This window comes from Pelophylax lessonae (assembly GCF_965119305.1).
Source record: "Pelophylax lessonae genome assembly, chromosome: 12".
NCBI classification, from domain to species: Eukaryota; Metazoa; Chordata; class Amphibia; order Anura; family Ranidae; genus Pelophylax; species Pelophylax lessonae.
The window spans coordinates 206,246,185-206,265,441 of NC_138779.1; the positions used below are offsets into that span (position 1 = coordinate 206,246,185).

General features: G+C 42.7%; 1 protein-coding gene across 1 annotated transcript in view; it reads right to left on the reverse strand.

Annotated features, from left to right (window-relative positions):
* Positions 1–691: 691 nt before the first annotated feature.
* Positions 692–19,257, reverse strand: part of LOC309569001 (B-cell receptor CD22-like) — a gene marked incomplete at its 3' end in the record, with an annotated part of 43,954 nt that continues 25,388 nt past the window's right edge. The window contains exons 6-9 of the mRNA XM_082274762.1: positions 11,781–12,041; positions 7,593–7,689; positions 4,466–4,535; positions 692–835 (exon numbers count right to left, since the gene is read on the reverse strand). Coding sequence (XP_082130888.1) covers positions 692–835; positions 4,466–4,535; positions 7,593–7,689; positions 11,781–12,041 — 572 coding nt within the window. The remainder of the gene's footprint in view (positions 836–4,465; positions 4,536–7,592; positions 7,690–11,780; positions 12,042–19,257) is intronic.

Here is a 19,257-nt window from a genome sequence, read left to right on the forward strand (position 1 = left end):
ACACCTGCTGTGCCCATTATGAGGCGTTCCTAGCATTACCGGGGGCAAGTCCCAGGTCTGTACACCTGATGTGTCCATTATAAAGAGTCACTATCATCCCTATGCTGAGTTCCCAGGTCTGTACACCTGCTGCACCCATTTTTAGGAGCTGCCGCCATCCCTGTAATAAGTTCCTAGGTCTGTACACCTACTGTGCCCACTGTGAGGAGTTCCCAAAATCCCTAGATCTGCTGCACCTATTATGAGGGGTTCCCACCATCCCAGATGAATTTATTTTATAATATAGAGACTGCAAAAGAAGGAGCTGGTACACAAAAAGGCAGAAAGTAACACCCAAAACTTCCTGGTGGAGAGGAACCAATTTAGAAATTGTGCCAGGAAGATCTCACCGTTGGATCACCTGAGAAGCCAGTGGAGTTGATTTACTAAAAATGGAGAGTTCAAAATCTGGTGCAGCTTTGCACAGAAACCAATCAGCTTTTAGGTTTTGTTAACACTTAACTGAACAAGCTGTAAATAGAAGCTGATTGGCTACCATGCCCAGCTGCACCAGATTTTGCGCATTCCAGTATTAGTAAATCAACCCCACAATCTGACATAGCCGACCAAATTTTCACCTATAAATAAAATTGTTTCTCCTGGATAGAATGACCCTTTAAAACAAAATTCTGAATGCAATCCATAACACACTTCATGAATGTCCCAGTGAGGCATATTGCACTTCGGGGTCACACTCCCGTTCTTTGTCCTTTTTATTCAAATTAGCAATGGCAGAGTAGGGGATTCCATCCTGGGAGTCTTCATGCGCTCTTTCTGACGAGTCAATGTTCTCATACTAAAACAAGAAATGGGGAATACATATCAATACATTGCACTTCAACAAAAAATGTTAGATTTGCTGGTGTAGGGGAATCCATAAATGGTCATTTTGGCATAGTAGTACCCTGAAAATCTTTTAATTGGCCTAATGGCTGAAGAGGATCACCGCAGGATCAGGAAAAATCAGTAGTGAAGATGGGGGTGGTGTGGGATGCAGCAGAGACAGGTGTCTGGACCTGTCATCACTAGAGGACAGTACAGATGGAGTTAGGCATGTGCCAAAATCTGCAGGTATGCTGTGCATAATTTCATACCTGTGCTGTTTATATATTCATCTCTGTGCTGTGCATACCTGTGCTGTGCATACATGCATACCTGTGCTGTGTATATCTCCTTACCTGTGCTCTGTATACCTGCATACCTTTGTTGTCTATACATGCATGCCAGCTCTTTTGCATACCTGTTCCATGCATACACGTGTTGTGTATATTAGTGATCGACCGATATCGGTTTTTCGTTGCTGATACCGATATTTTGGCCAATTTAAACATTTTTTTTTTTTTTTTATTGGACAGGTACTCTTGTGGAAGGATCTGGGGGTCTAAAATACCCCAAACCCCTCGTCTGGCGCAGAGTACCCGGAAGTGACGTCATGACATCACTTCTGGGTTTTTGCATGGAGACCCGATCAGAGCCGAATGCAGCTTTGATCGGGTCTTCGGTGGCCGTGCAGGCAAGGCGGCAGGAGGGGGGGGGAGACGTCCCATCACGCTCCTTGTAATGACAGCTGAGCAGCTTCTCAGCCGCATCGGTTGTCATTACAAGACAGTCGACCATCGGCTATGGACGCCGGTACCAGGGTGATGCCTCTAGCTGCAGGGATCACTCCGGTACAAGCACTTTCCAAAATTTCGGTAATATCGGCCACCTCCGATATATCGGGGAAAGTGCAGATCGGCCCTCGATATATTGGCTTTGCCGATAATTGGTCGATCTCTAGTGTATATCTACATACCTGTGCTGTACATATCTGTTCTGTGCATATCTGTGCTGTGTATACCAGCATACCTGTGCTGTACATACCTGTATGCCTGTTCTGTGCATACCTGCATATCTGTGCTGTGTATACATATATACCTGTGCTTTACATACCTGTATATCTATGCCGTGCATACCTGAATACCTATCATTGCTGGAGTTTCCCTATCAGCAAGAACACAAGCAATGCTTGAGAGGACAGCAGTTCTCTATATCAAGGTGATAAGTGGAGATAATAAGGGCCCTTTCACACGCGGAGTCCGTCAGGTGGACTCCGTTTTTCTCAGCAGGGGGATCGATCTGCCTATCCCCCACCGAGCAGGAGGATGACAGCTGTGTCTCTGCGCTGTGTGCGGAGACACTGTTGTCAGGTCCCTATGCATCTCTATGGGGGAATTGGATGGGAACGGATCCTCTGTCCGTTCTCATCCCATCCCATCTGATCCGAACCGCTGGTCGGATGGAAAATAGGGTTTCCATCCGTCCAGATTTGACGGATCAGATGTCAGCAGACATGTCTCCGTTGACATCCGATGCTCCATAGAGATGCATGGGGTGACTGTTCAGATCCCCCTGAAAAACTAACAGGTGGATCTGAACGGTCCGCCTATGTGAAAGGGGCCTAAGAAGATAAAAACATTGGTGGTTACCCTACTGATATGGGACTTTAGTAAATGTTTTACACCTGGATTGATGGTTTGGCATGCTTTTCATTGTAGTGTGTGTCCCTGATAAAGGATTCACCCCATATATTAGCTCTGGGGATCATTTTCACCGGGAAAGAAAGTGATGGCAAATCTTCCAATGGAGACACCTGTTCCAGTGACAACTGTTGATAAGGGGAATATCTTTGGAGCGATTTCCTCTAATTTCCTTTTGTGCCTTTGGAACGGGAGGTGAAGGGAAATCTCTCCAAAGAGACTCAAAGTAAAATAAATAAAAACAAAAAAAAATGCTTAGCTTTACATAGACTTTAAGTCAATTAAAGCAGACCTGGCATTAAGCAGGATCACATAGCCTCTGTGAATACTTCAGGGAGAAGGACAGACGGCTGTGTTTACATCAGCCGTCCGTCCTTCTCTCACTGCTGCGGGAGATCGCGAGTGGCCGGCGGGCATCGGAGCCACCAATCATGCGCGCTGGCTCCCCAGCTGAAGGGGTCAGCTGCAAGAACTAGGTATAGTCAGCCAACTCCTAATGACGTAAGAAAGGAATATGATGGCACACGACGGGTAGTGCAGCAGCAGAACAGAAAATTAGAAGAGAACTTGGGATTTGCTGGGGTGTAGGACTGCATGTTTATTGAGGATTTAAAGGTGGTAAAAAGAGAATTTACAAAGATTTCACCAAAGAAGGGGAAAGGTTTGCTACACTGCTGCTGTGTATTCATTATAAAAAAAAAATTTGGATATAATACTTATTACTTGATATCGCTCTCCTGTACTCCCATGCACTTCAACACTGACAGGTCCCAGAAGACTGCATCATTTATTCACAATGCACCGCACGACTCACGCATGCACAGTGGGCACCTAGCTGTGAAGCCGCAAGCTGTCACAGCCGAGTGCCCATAGTGAAGATGCCAGCACTGCTGAAGGAGGACAGAGGATGAAGACAGCTGGGCTGAATGCACAGTTGGACCGTGGGACTGGTGGGCAGTGGACCCTGGGACAGGTGAATGGCTGTTTTTTAACTACTTGCCGGCCGACCGCCCGCCGCAGTTGTACGGCGGCAGTCTGGCGCTCCCAGGCAAAGTGTCGTACATGTACGGCGCTCGCCTGGGAGGAGCTAGGGGGCGATTGCGCGCCGCCGGAGGCTCGTCAGCTGGGGAGCCAGCGCGTATGACCGGAGGCTCCGATGCCCGCCGGCCACTCGCGATCTCCCGCAGCAGTGAGAGAAGGACGGACGGCTGATGTCAACACAGCCGTCTGTCCTTCTCCCTGAAGTATTCACAGACGCTATGTGATCCTGCTATGTAGGATCGCATGTCTCTGTGATTACTTCACAAGCCACGCCCCCTAAGAGTTAGAATCACACCCCTAGGGATACACTTAACCCCTTGATCACCAATAAAGTTAACCCCTTCCCTGCCAGTGTCATTTTTACAGTAACAGTGCATATTTATAGCACTGCTTACTGCAGTAATGTCACTGGTACCCCCAAAAGTGTCAAAAATGTCAGTTAGGGGTCCGATCTGTCCGCCGCAATGTCGCAGTCCCGCAAAAAAAATAAATCTAAGATCGTTTATAGCGCAAAAAAAAAAATCGCACAGGTGATCAAATACCACTAATAGAAATCTCTATTTGTGGGAAAAAAAGGACGTAAATTGTCCGTTAAAGTCACGCAGTGCCGAATCGCAAAATAGGGCCTGGTCTTTGAGCAACCAAATCCTCCGGGGCTAAAGTGGTTAAAAGTTAGCAGCTACACTTTTTGTAGCTGCTGACTTTTATTTTTTTGACAGGTGGCTGGAACTCCGCTTTAATGTACTAGGAAATATATCAATGATGATCCGTGTATGCTTGTTTTATTCCATTTTTTTTTTTTTATGCCTGCAAATGAATGAGAAGAAAATATAAAATACTGGTACAACGGTAATGCTTTTTGTTACCTTCTTCAAAACAAAAGATGAAGACTTGCTTTTGTCATCAAACGTTCTTCTACAAAGGGCATTCCTGATGCTGGGTAAAAAAAAAAAGATAATTAGCACCAAAAAACTTTCAAAAATCAATCTGCTGTTAACATGTGATATTCTAATTTTAGGTTATTCAAGCTAATGCAGAATGGCTTATGTTTGTGCTTTCCCTGGTTCCTTCTTTTTCCTGAATCAACATGCTAATTTCCTTTTTTAACTAAAACCTTTTGCATTTTTATTGCACAATTTATACCTATTGACATCATCACTGGGTATCTGTGCTTCTCTATGTGCGTGTTTCTGCAAAGTGTCTTCCTGCAAGCAAACTATGGTGCCATTCATTCTTAAGGCCACCCGAATGCACCTTGCTTACACGCATGCATTGTATTGCATTAAAATGAATGCTAGCAACGTTTTTGTTTAAAAAAAAGTGCATGAATGCCTTTTGGTGCAATTGTCACACGTGAAATGCCCCCCAGGCTGCTGAAACGTTTGCTAGCTTAATGCATGTGAAATGTGCATACATGCATGTGTAGCCCTACTCCCAAGAGAGTGGCTTAATGTAATGGTGCTTTTCCACTGCATGGAACCGAACGGTTCGGCTCGCTTTTGTGCTTTTCCACTGCTGGTACCGCATGGTATGGTGTAGGAACGGTTCGGTACGGTACGGTATGGCGGCGCTTTTCCACTGCATGGAACCAAACGGTACGGCTCTTAAAAACAGTACCACCTCGATTGTGGTTCCAAGAGGTACCATACCCGGTACCATATCCCACAATCCTTTGCATGCAGTCACTACTAGCCACTGATTGGTCAGAGAATCCCACCCACCCCGTTGTTATCCCACCCACTTAACTTTAGTACTACTTTAGTGGAAAAGCAAACCATACCGTACCGTACCGAACCGTTCCAACACCGTACCATGCGGTACCAGAAGTGGAAAAGCAAACCGGGCCAAGCAGGGCCAACCAGGGCCGAGTAGAGCCGAGCCGGTACTTGCAGTTGAAAAGTGCCATAAGTGTATCCTCTTTACTTCTTTCACCCTGAGCCTGCTCCGACCCAGCTGACACTATTTGTTCTGTCATGTTAAATGACTGAGACCACAAGTATTGCAGTGAAAGAACAAATTTACTGCTTTTAGATTTGAAATAAAACAAGAGTATACAAACAGAATCTAAGATAATGCAAAGGTTGCCAAAGAGGTAGATCCTGAGTTCCCAACTAAGGATTTGGATAGAGTTCAGCACTCAGGATCTGGAACACAGACCACACATATATATGTTAATGGATACATATATATGCTAGAGGACTTTGTTCAGCAACAATAATAACACACTGAATATTTGAGTTTATATAGAGATTGACCACAAATTCAGATTGACTTCACTTAATGAATAACATAGAATGAACAGTATAACAATACTAGCTCAGTTATCAGAGTGCACTCTCCCTTTATATTGAATTGCAAGAGTCTCCTGGAGAGTGAGGCCTCACTAGTCTTCGCCGGCAAGGAATCCTCAATCAATCCCAGGAAAGTAATTGTAAACCAAACAAAGGTGATGATGAACTGTAATCCCCAAAGTAGTCAATAATTGAAATCCACAGAGATGAATGCAAAACAGATCTGGATGCTAACAGCCTAGGACTGGACAGAGGGCTTAAGGCTAATTCACCCACCTCGCACTATATGTAACTGCAGTGTCCAGTGGTAATTCAATAACTCAGTATGGCCTTCTTATTCAAACAGTTTGACAGTCCTGCCCTGACTCAGTCTAGGTCTGTGATTGATGTCGATGTAGATACTGGATATCTCTCACCCAAACCGGGAACTACGCTCTCCGCTGCAACCAGGCCCCGCTATGCTCAGCGACTCCCTCGGCCTATCAAACGACCTTCCGCTCGGTCACACTACCGAGTCTCCCCCGCGCACACACACAGCCCGTCTCAGCTCTGGTGTCCGACACTAGGGCTCCGGCCTACTTCTCTGTGAACCGCAGTATCTCTTCCCCTTCTTTACAGCACGCTGTCCTCGAGGCAAGAGAGCGAAATTGGATCCCGCCCCCCTTTATAAAGACACTCCTAGCAGGCTCCATGAGTCACATTGCTCCCTGGGAGAAGAGTCCCTTCACATAGCAGTCTATGGTCCTGGCTCCTCCCGGAACTACATCTCCCATAATTCAAAGTCACTGTCTTTGCAGAACTTTAATAACAAATAACAGTTTGAACAACACCAGTTGTGCCTTATACCCCTCCAATAGACAGGAAGTGGTTAAGATTTTCCTTCACTTCCTGTTGTGTCTGATACCCATCAAATAGACAGGAAGTGGGGGATTTTCCTTCACTTCCTGTTGTGCCTGATACCTATCAAATAGAAAGGAAGTGGAGAGATTTTCCTTCACTTCCTGTTGTGTCTGATACCTATCAGCTAGACAGGAAGTGGGAGAATTTTCCTTCACTTCCTGTTGTGCGTGATACCCATCAAATAAATCAGGAAGTGGGGGGGGGGGCATTCACTTCCTGTTGTGCCTGATACCCATCAAATTGACAGGAAGCAGGGGTAGGGGGGGGATATTCCTTACCTTCCTGTTGTGCCTGATATCCATGAAATAGACAGGAAGTTGGAGGGGGGGGGGAATTTTCCTTCACTTCCTTTCATGCCTTATACCCATCAAATAGACCGGAAGTGGGGGAGGGGGATTTTCCTTCCATAGGTTGTACCTATTTCCCCCCAAAAAAGAAGTGTGAGATTTTTCTTCACTTCCAGTTGTGTCTGATGCCCCACAAATAGAGATGAAGTTGAAGGATTTTCCCTTACTTGCTGTTTTGTCTTAGCTCTGTCAATTTGACAAAAATTGGGGAGTTTTCCCATAGAACTCTGGATAAACATTAGGTCAAAGACTTATGCTTTTATAAAATGGAGCCTCTATGTAATGACCCAAAGTCCCCAGGAGGAAGCTACCTCTTTCCCTTTCTAGCCAATCAGGAATTAGTAGGTAGGTCAGTGGATTGGGCGTAGTTATTTATCCTCCTGGTGCACTGATCATTTTAGTCAGCTGAGCTTGGATAGTCTGAATATGTCATGTGGGTTCCTCTCACAGCTTACCGTACTCTGCATCGAAGAATCAGATTGATAACAATTAATAGGATGACCAAGGAAAAGACCCCAATGGATGCAAACTTTCCTATAGTAGCCGGACTGTCTGCAAGACAAAATAACAGAGCTCTGGCATGATACTGAGAAGCATCATATGGCATAACAAAGCTAAATAAAGTGGAACATCCATGAACATGCAATGCCTGCCTATTGCCGAGTTTCCACTCCCTTAAAAAACACTTATTTAAAAACATTAAGAAAAATTCTGGAAAAATTTTTTTTTTCTTGTACCTTGGCTTCTGGTCTCTCCTTGTTGATGTTGCTGGGCCTCTTTGATGCCTCCTGGCAAACCTGAATTCCCCAATTCTTGCAAATGAATTCCTATACAGTGCTAAAATCTATTCACATTGGATTTGGGGCTCTCAGCATTTCCAGGAGGGTTTAAATCACTCATGAGGCTTTAAAGCCCTCTGGATCCTCAGCGGAGATTTGGCTCCTGGCCCCAGAGTCCCCTACAAATACAATCTCAATATGTTCCACTAGAAGGCAGATAGCAGACCTGTTCACTGTGCTCTCTGGTACAGTGGTTCTCAACCACCAAGTTTTGGCCCACTGACAAGCTGTGGCCTTCCTCCTCCCAGCCCTCCAGCTAGCTGCAGTTACCCTAACCTCCCACAGTGCCCCCAGCTCCCATAGTGCCATTTAACCTCCTATGGCTGCCCACAGTGCACTTAACCTCCCACAGTGCCCTTCACCCCCCTATCCCCCCCCCCCCGCACTGCCCCTCAACTTGCTACAGAGCCTCCAGCGCTATATAAGGCCTCCAACAGTGCCCTCCAGTCTCCTACATTTCCCCTGCAAAGTCCTCAGCTTCCTGGAAAAATCCCCAGCCCCCTCCAAGGACTCCTGTCAGGATTGCATTGCTATCAGTGCCACACTAGGGAGAAACACTCTCTCTCTCTCTCTCTCTCTCATTTTCCTTGATCACCTGGAGTGAAAGTGAAAAAAATCCCAAATTTTGGGATGTCACGAGAACAGAAATAAAAAATAAAATTTCCAATGGGTATACTAGTTCTGGTGACAACCAGGTATTTCCTCACTTTGGAGAGATTTTCTCTCCCTGTTGTGGCTAATGGGATGGGAAATCCTCCCAATGGAAAACACCATGGCAAAAAACCGACAGGGGTTATAACCATCCCTTAATCTATTCAAAATAAAAAGTGGATTTTTATTTTAAATTAAAATTATATATATATATATATATTTATATTATTATTTATAATATTATTATTTATATTAATATAAATAGTATATATTTATATTATTATTATTATTATTATTATTATTATTATTATACTTATTTGAAACTTTAATAAAAAGAGTTTAATATTCATATATATATATATATATATATATATATATATATATATATATATATATATATATATATATATATATATATATATATATATATATATATATATATATATATATATATATATATAGAATATTAAACTCTTTTTATTAAAGTTTCAAATAAGTATAATAATAATAATATAAATATATACTATTTATATTAATATAAATAATAATATAAATAATATAAATAATAATATAATATATATATATATATATATATATATATATATATATATATATATATATATATATTATAAATATTAAACTCTCTTTTTATTAAAGTTTCATATAAGATAGAATGTACAAACAGAGACTCTGGGCATACTCCGGCTCAAAAACATAACACAATAAAACAAAATTTCTCAATTACACAGGAGTACCCGTAGGTGATCAGAGATGCCAGCAGCTAGAGGATGTTAAAGAGGAGCACATGGGGTGGGGAGGGACCAGGCAAGGAACGTGATAGAGGAGCTTAGGCAGGTCCCTTGCAACAGGAAACTCAGTAACAAAATATCAAAGGTCTAAGTACATAGTTACCAAGTAAATATTCAAAATATTCCATACCCTCCCACCGAAAAACCTATAGTTGTGGATCATCAGGGTAATCCCCCAACCACCACAGGGTCAGGGCTAGCATCAGTTGTAGATGTTGATTTAAACAAAATATCCCACGCTTTATGAAAATTTCTCTAAAACTTTGCATTTAATTTAATGTTGAATTTAAATCTTAAAACTGAGATTTCATTTTATTTTTTTTTAGATTTTTAGTGGACTAATGGATGGGTCAGTCTGCGGCTTGTAAAAGTTAGATAACTTCTGCTATACTCTCTTGTTAGCTAACTCATAGTGCCTTGGGAATTCTTTACCTTTTTAATAAATGGTAATTTTTACACTATATGGCCAAAAGTTTGTGAACACCTGGCCATCACACTTAAATAAAAATTAGATCTTGAGAAATAAAACAAAGACAAACTCATCTACAGAGCTAACATAACACAGACGGGGAAAAAACTGGCAGAGATTAAAACCCTTAATCTATCTAAAATGAAAAACAGTGTCCCTTAGGTACTTGAATGCAGCCTTTCCTAACCCTTTTAACACTTGAAATAACCTTCTGGTCTCAGGGAACCCCTGGAAAAAATAATTATATCTACAACTCATGATACATTAGTGTGATGGTCAGTGGGAAGAATACTTACACTTGTGGACATTGGGAAGAATTGCACCCTTACAGATAGCTAAAAAGATGAATGGTGTCACTGGAAGTTATCGGAGAGGCAGAAATTTCTCATTGCTCAAGGAATTCCCAGCAACCTCTGGAGGAACCCTAGTTGAGAAACCTTGCTTTAATGGATGGGTCAGTCTAAAGTTTCAATCTGTAAAAGTAAGCCATAAAGCAGACAGCTTCTGCTATACTCCCTTGTTAGGTAAAGCATAGTATTTTGGGAATCCTTTAACCACTTTACCCCCGCTCACTTTGCTGCTACTGCAGCAAAGTGGCTCGTTCCCGTCCAGCGACATAGACCTACGTCGCTGGACTCCGCCCCTTGTGGGCGGCGCGCGCGCGCCGCCAGAGGCTCGCTCCCGCTGTTTTCAGTCACAGCGGGAGTCGGGCCAGGGGAGGAGTGGCGGCGATCGCCGCTGCTCTTACCCGATCGTCGGGGATCGATTCTGGAGATCCGCCCGCTGTGTGTAAACACAGCGGCGCGGATCTCTGAAGTGACAGGCAGGGTCAGATTGCAGGGTTCAGCATAGCTGAACCCTGGATCTGTCCTTGTGTCACTCAGTCACCTCCCCCCCCACACGTCAGTAAGCACCAGGCATACATTAATCCCTCCCTCTCCAATAAAATTAACCCCTTCCCTGCCAGTGTCATTTTTACAATAACAGTGCATATATATAACACTGATTACTGCAGTAATGTCACTGGTACCCCCAAAAGTGTCAAAAATGTCAGTCAAGGGTCCGATCTGTCGGCCGCAATGTCGCAGTCCCGCAAAAAAAATTGCAGATCGCCGCCATTACGCGTTAAAAAAAAAAACACCAAAAATGACAGAAATCTTTCCCTTTGTTAGTAAACGCAATAACTTTTGCGCAAACCAATAAAAATACGCTTATTGTGATTTTTTTTTACCAAAAATATGTAGCAAAAAACAAATTGGCCTAAAATGTTAAAAAAGTTTGATTTTTACATTTTTTGGGGGGAATTTTATATAAAAAAAATGTGAAAAATATTGTTATTTTTGCAAAATTCTCGCTCTTTTTTTGTTTATAGCGCATGATCAAAAAAATCGCACAGGTGATCAAATACCACCAAAAGAAAGCTCTGTTTGTGGGAAAAAAAGGACGTAAATTTCGTTTGGGTACGGCATCGCACGACCGCGCAATTGTCAGTTAAATTCGCACAGCGCCGAATCGCAAAAAGTGGCCTGGACGGAAGACAGCAAAATCCTCCGGTGGTAAAGTGGTTAATTTGTAATAAATGTATTTTTTTTTTCTTGTTTCATTTTTTAATTCGTTTTCAACTGAAGAAAAGGAACAGCAATAAGTATGCCCACGTTGGGCCTATATTTTCAGATTAAACATATCAAATTTACAAGAGATATGAATTTAGCACGCATAACAAGCTTTGTTCAGCTCCTGGGTCGGTGTCCCATAAATGTATATTTTCAAACTATATGGCCAAAAGTTTATGAATACCTGCCCATCACACTTACATAAGTATTAGATGTTGAGAATAAAAATGGAGACAAATTTTTGCACAGAGCTAACACTTACATGACACGTGTAGAAAGACTACATTCGATCTCCTCTCAATTACAAAATTGCTTGCCAAGCAAGAATACTCCCCGGCATCTTTTATTTGTACATCATTCAGCTCAAACGAGCCAGCATCCTTGCCCAAAGAGACATTGTTCAGATAAAGTTCATAATACATTTTAGCTGGGTTGCCACTGCTGGTGCACTTCAAGGTCACATCCATGTGTTCAGTTACGTGATCTCCGGGGAGGACAGTCAGGGTTACATTTTTCGGAGCATCTGCCAAAGAAGAAAGTTGGTTCAGTCATTAATTTCTTCATCAAGATCTCTGATGATCTGATCATTTTAATTATAACGAAGCCTGCAGCCGCACTTTATCCTTAAACCAAGCTTAGGCTGGTTTGGAAACATGATAGACTGGTGTTGTTGTCTGGGTGCCAGAAATTAAAGTTGAACTAATGTCCCAAGCATTTGCACAGCTGTCACGAATAATCTCCATCATTTTTTGCAATATGTTTACTTCCTATGATCGTCAGCTCCAACTTGCGGCCATGGTATGGTATTTTCTTGAAATACCTCAATCAGGAAAATACTGCGTTATGGCCTTTAGATTGAGCTCTTGATCATAGGATGTAAACATAATAAACAGATTATGGCGATTATTTGTGACACCTGCGCGAATGCTTGAGACATTCGCGCACCAATTTTTTTCCTCAATAGTCCCCTTATGCCTCGTTTCCACTGAGTGGTACGGTACGGTTCGGTACGGTACGGTTCGGTACGGTACACATTGCGTTTCCACTGCCAATAGTACCCTTTTCATGATAGGCGTGGTGTAGCTGGTCACAGCAGGAAAGCTGTGATAGACGATTCTCTGTCAACCAATCAAAGTTCTGCAGAGTGTAGCTCCACCCAGTTGGTACGGGTCTAATGTGCTTGGTACCCCTACGAAAGGGTACCAAAAAGTGGTACGGTACGGTTCGGAATTAGGGTACCATTCATAATGGAAACAGCATAAATAGCGTACCGTACCGAACTGTACCGTACCAGAAAGCTCAGTGGAAACGCGCCATTAGTGTTCTTTGTGAATTTCTTCCATATTTCTTCAGTAATTTAGCATGAAACAACTTCTACAATTTGTTTCCTGTAATATAGACTGGCCACTGTTGGTCTCTCTACTTGTGCATGGTGACTGGTCTTGCATACGCCCCCCCCCCCTGGAAGCATGTAGTGGGTGAAGCCTGCTGGGTCCCTTCCACAGCTCTGCTCTGCAACAGCATTAGCCTTTATAAAGTAATATCTGGGATTCCAAAGAGATTTGGTGCATGATCCATAAATCTATATCCTAGTGACTAGTGAAGAGTATATTTAAATAAAAGTATTTGTTCCTGGGCGTTCAACTTTTTGTTAAAACCCAACTCCAAGCTCCGTCCCCCAGTCTAGGTTGCACAATCTGAAATAAAACAGACTCTGCAGGTAGTGTGTCCTGTAATCACTTTTTCACAGCAGGTCATTGAACAAGGGCTCTTGCTGATCTGTCTGATAACTGGCTAGTTATCTGTATCAGTTTATACAAAACAGATGCTTTGGGTTTATGGTAGATCCTGGAGAGTGACAGTATGTTCTACATCAGCCTTTTTCAACCAGTGTGCCGCGGCACACTGGTGTGCCGCCAGATGTTCTAAGGTGTGCCACAGGATCATGGGAGAGAAGGGCTATCAGATGAGCCCTATCTCCCGATCCCCTGGCAAACTGTACATCAGCACTGATAAAGGGCTCAGTCAGCCTCAAAAGTAAAAGTAAAGGGGGGTAAGTGTGCTGTGCTCTCTGCTTCCCCCTACAGTGCCAAGAATTTATGGCGCGATTTTGCGTGTGTTCCGCGACACACAGTAACGTGACTCAAGCCTTGGACAGGGGTGCCTCAAGACTGAAAATGCTTTTCAAGGGCGCCCCAACTGGAAAAAGGTTGAGAAACACTGTTCTACATCTCAGGGGGCTTTGCCGAGTTCCCAGCTCTATATACATGCTATACCCATTATGCCTGTACTGAGTCCCCAGCTCTGTACACCTACTGTTCTCATTATGAGGGGTTCCCACTATACCCATGCTGAGTTCCTGGGTTAGTACACTTACTCTACTCATTATGAGGTGTTCCCACCATACCCGTGCTGAGTTCCTGGGTCTGTACACCTACTCTATTCATTATGAGGGGTTCCCACTATACTTGTGCTGAGTTCCCAGGTCTGTACACTGACTCTACTCATTATGAGGGGTTCCCACTATACCCATGCTGAGTTTCTGGGTTAGTACACTTACTCTACTCATTATGAGGTGTTCCCACCATACCCGTGCTGAGTTCCTGGGTCTGTACACCTACTCTATTCATTATGAGGGGTTCCTTCCCACTATACTTGTGCTGAGTTCCCAGGTCTGTACACTGACTCTACTCATTATGAGGGGTTCCCACTATACCCATGCTGAATTCCTGGGTTAGTACACTTACTCTACTCATTATGAGGTGTTCCCACCATACCCGTGCTGAGTTTCTGGGTCTGTACACCTACTCTATTCATTATGAGGGGTTCCCACTATACTTGTGTTGAGTTCCCAGGTCTGTACACTGACTCTACTCATTATGAGGGGTTCCCACTATACCCATGCTGAGTTCCTGGGTTAGTACACTTACTCTACTCATTATGAGGTGTTCCCACCATACCCGTGCTGAGTTTCTGGGTCTGTACACCTACTCTATTCATTATGAGGGGTTCCCACTATACTTGTGTTGAGTTCCCAGGTCTGTACACTGACTCTACTCATTATGAGGGGTTCCCACTATACCCATGCTGAGTTTCTGGGTTAGTACACTTACTCTACTCATTATGAGGTGTTCCCACCATACCTGTGCTGAGTTCCTGGGTCTGTACACCTACTCTATTCATTATGAGGGGTTCCTTCCCACTATACTTGTGCTGAGTTCCCAGGTCTGTACACCGACTCTACTCATTATGAGGGGTTCCCACTATACCCATGCTGAGTTTCTGGGTTAGTACACTTACTCTACTCATTATGAGGTGTTCCCACCATACCTGTGCTGAGTTCCTGGGTCTGTACACCTACTCTATTCATTATGAGGGGTTCCTTCCCACTATACTTGTGCTGAGTTCCCAGGTCTGTACACTGACTCTACTCATTATGAGGGGTTCCCACTATACCCATGCTGAGTTTCTGGGTTAGTACACTTACTCTACTCATTATGAGGTGTTCCCACCATACCTGTGCTGAGTTCCTGGGTCTGTACACCTACTCTATTCATTATGAGGGGTTCCTTCCCACTATACTTGTGCTGAGTTCCCAGGTCTGTACACCGACTCTACTCATTATGAGGGGTTCCCACTATACCCATGCTGAGTACCTGGGTTAGTACACTTACTCTACTCATTATGAGGGGTTCCTTCCCACTATACTGTACTTGTGCTGAGTTCCCAGGTCTGTACACTGACTGTACTCATTATGAGGGGTTCCAACCATACCCTTGCTGGGTTCTCGGATCTTTACACTGACTCTACTCATTTATGAGGGGTTCCCACCATACCCGTGCTGAGTTCCTGGGTCTGAACAACTGCTGTACCCATTATGTGGGGTTCCCACTCCTCACTTTGGATTTTCCTTCATTTTTTATATTATGTATATTGTATTTGGAGAAGCTGGAGTGCGCATATGTGGGTGAGGACGCCAAAATTCTCAGGTGAGCCAAAAAAAAGGAGAATTATAGCTGGGAGATCTCACCGCTGAGGCCTCCAGGACATGGTAGAAGCCAGGAGCCTATTTGTGAATAGCCGGATGTACTTTCTAAAATACAATAGGGAAACAATATGAAAACCAGGAGAAGGTATTAACATTGGACATCAATATGTTTCTTCAATGATACGCCAGACCCGATGGCATTTAGGACGTTACATAAGTACTGTCCAGCATGGGTCCATTCTAACCTCAGCTTCATAACATCATCAGTTGAGTTTCTGAGCAGAACTCCATCTTTGTACCACTCGTATCTGCTGGATTCTGGTTTGCTTGTTTTTGATAAACAACTTAATATGACAATTTCACTTTCTTTGAAAGATTTGCTCGAAACCTAAATGTCTACACCTTTAGGAGGGTCTAGAAACTACCCCCCAGAATAAATTGATCTGTATAATTTATTTATTTAACATATTTGTACAGTTTAGACATGTAGCAGAGGCCCATCACTTTTGCCTCCAGAAGAAGAGAACCAATTTGGTTTAGCCATCATAAAAGGTCACCATCTACTTTCTGGTGCAATTTTTGGATGTGCTAACAAATTTCTGACATGGGTCAGCCTCCCTGCTACAGCTTCTCGCTTTCTAATTTTCTAACTTTCGGGGGTAGGAGATTGAGAAAATTCTTTCTGCCTACAGCAGACTGAGGGCATAATTTCAGCTCAGGCAAAGACTGGGGCTCAAGGATGGCTTTTTATACTGTTGCATCCCACCCCCTCTTTCCCTTTAATTCATGGGATTAAAGTTTTTTCAGTCATGGAGGTTCCGCATCATATGGGGTTGTTACAAAGGGTGGTCTGCATGAAAATCAAGTGTCAGCTAGTGTCAGATTGCGTGCCATACTATCACAGTCGTCCTATGTCGCTGATCACTGCGATTACTGGTATAAAAAAAAAAGAAAAATCCAATATCTATACTAGATGCTATAACATTCATGCAAACCAAATAATATACATTTTGGTCTAAATCCATGAAGAAATTCGATTTTTTAAAATTATTATTGAATATGTTTTATAGCAGAAAATAAAAAAAATTGCTTTTTTTTCACACTTTTCCATCTTTTTTCATTTATATCACAGAAAAAACTATAAACCCAATGGGGATCACATACCACCAAAAAAAGCTCTATTTATGTGAAAATAAATTACATAAATTTAATTTGGGTAAACTGTTACATGACCCAGCAATTGCCAGTTAAAGTAGCGCAGCGCAAAGTAAAAATTGCTCAGGTCATGAAGTTGGTAAAATCTTCCGGAGGTCAAGTGGTTTAAATTCTGCACAAACTAAAGGCACCCCATTCTAAAATGTAAAAAATGAAACTAATAGTCTTACATATCGTAGCATTATCCACAAGTAGATCCTATACTTACAATGAATGTCCACGTTAACCTCCGGTGACATAGTGCGTCCTACAGAATTGATAGCTTCACAGGTATATTTCCCGGCATCTTCTGCCTTTACAGATTCACTAAGTTTTTTAATATTCTTTCCATCCTTATACCATATAATGTTGGTCACTTCTGGGTTGCTGCTGTTGACATCACATCGAAACATGACCTTGTCTCCTTCAACAAATATGATCTTGTCTTCAGCAAATGTTGTTCTGTTTAGCTCTAGGATTACCCTTGGATACCTGGGAACATCTAAGATGGGTAAAAAAAATCTATTATTCAAGGTAAAGAATACGTAAACCCAGCATTTCATATTCCTAATATGTGGCTGCTGTACCATGTAACCCAGAAACCTGCATATTGTGGCGCTCAGGCTCTCTGGACGGGGTGTCAGTCCTAAACATCTACAGCTAGGAGTGCTGGTTCGGGGGGGAGCTCGTCCTGGCTACTGTAATGACGAAAGATAAAGAAAGGTCTAGCTGTGGCTGCACATCCATACCATCCCTGGGATGTGTGGGTAGCAACCTCAGCCTGGACTCTGATTAGGCCATCCCCCAAATTTGTTTTGCTCGAAGGTCTGAACTCCTGATCCCAGTAGTAGCTTCAGGCCTATGACTCAGAAAGTATTAAAGCAATGGCCACAGCAGGACAACCAGGCAGCCTATATTTTTAGAAGGAAGAGTAGTCTTTGCATTTCTTACATGGCAGGTATTCTCAGTAAAGGGTGTAGAAAGCAACAGGACAGTTGTATGCATGAGCAGACCCTCCATTTCAGCTAGGGGCTTGGACTTGCAAAAAACTAAATTTTGACACAGAACATATTGGCTTCCTGCGTGGGCTGGAGGTTCCAGTTTACAAGTAGAAGGTTTGTATTGCACTCTTAAGTCACACTGCGGGCACCATGCAAGCGACCCCCCATTTAAAGCCCCCCCACTCATCATTTTTTTAGTATACTTACCATCTTCCAATGTCTTCTAGATCCAGGTTTCTCATCCTTTTTCAGTCAAAACACCCTTTAAAACTGCTTGCTGGCTGCCTCACTTACAAGTACAGCGGCAAAGCAGCTTCTCTGTGCTGAATCACTTTTCTGATAGGTGATCCAGCACTTCCGGGTAAGGGCTGTGCGCCCGCCACCCCAGCTGTGCTGTGAATATTTACAGTACAAGCCGATCAGCAGGTGCCGGCCAATTATTGACTACCGGCACCCGCTGATCAGCTCCCTGCCCTGAATGATAGAGCTGATCAGCGGGTGCCAGTAGTCCAAATACTGACAGGCAATCTAGTTGAAAAGTATGGAGAAAAACAGCAAGATCGCTTAGTAAAAGCACCACATAACACACACATTACACATTGTTAGGCACACATTTAACCCCTTGCCCACCCCTACATGTTAACCCCTTCCCAGACATTGTCATTAGTACAGTGACAGTGTATAGTATTAGCACTGATCACTGTATTAGTGTCCCTATTGATGTCAGTTATTCAGTTAGTGTACCCCCCAGCAAGTGTCAGCTAGTGTCAGATTGTCTGCCATACTATCACAGTCCCACTATGTCACTGATCACTGTCATTACTAGTATAAAAGAAAAAAAAAATCCAATATCTATACTAGATGCTGTAACTTTCATGAAAACCAAGTAATATACACTTCTATACATTTTGGTCTAAATCCATGAAGAAATTTGATTTTTTAAAATTATATTTTGGATATGTTTTATAGCAGAAAATAAAAAAAATTGCTTTTTTTTCCAAAATGTAACTTCTTTTTTCATTCATATCACAGAAATAACTATAAACTCATGGGGATCAAATACCACCAAAAAAAGCTCTATTTATGTGAAAATAAATTACGTAAATTGAATTTGGGTAAATTGTTGCAATGACCCAGCAACTGCCAGTTAAAGTAGCGCAGTGCAAAGTAAAAAATGCTCTGGTCATGAAGGTGGGGAAATCTTCCCGGAGGTCAAGTGGTTTAAATTCTGCACAATCTAAAGGCCCCCCATTCTAAAATGTAAAAAATGAAACAAATAGTCTTACATATTGTAGCATTATCCACAAGTAGATCCTATACTTACAATGAACGTCCACGTTAACCTCCGGTGACATAGTGCGTCCTACAGAATTTACAGCTTCACAGGTATATTTCCCGGCATCTTCTGCCTTTACAGATTCAGTAAATTTTTTAATATTCTTTCCATCCTTATACCATATAATGTTGGTCACTTCTGGGTTGCTGCTGTTGACATCACATCGAAACATGACCTTGTCTCCTTCAACAAATATGATCTTGTCTTCAGCAAATGTTGT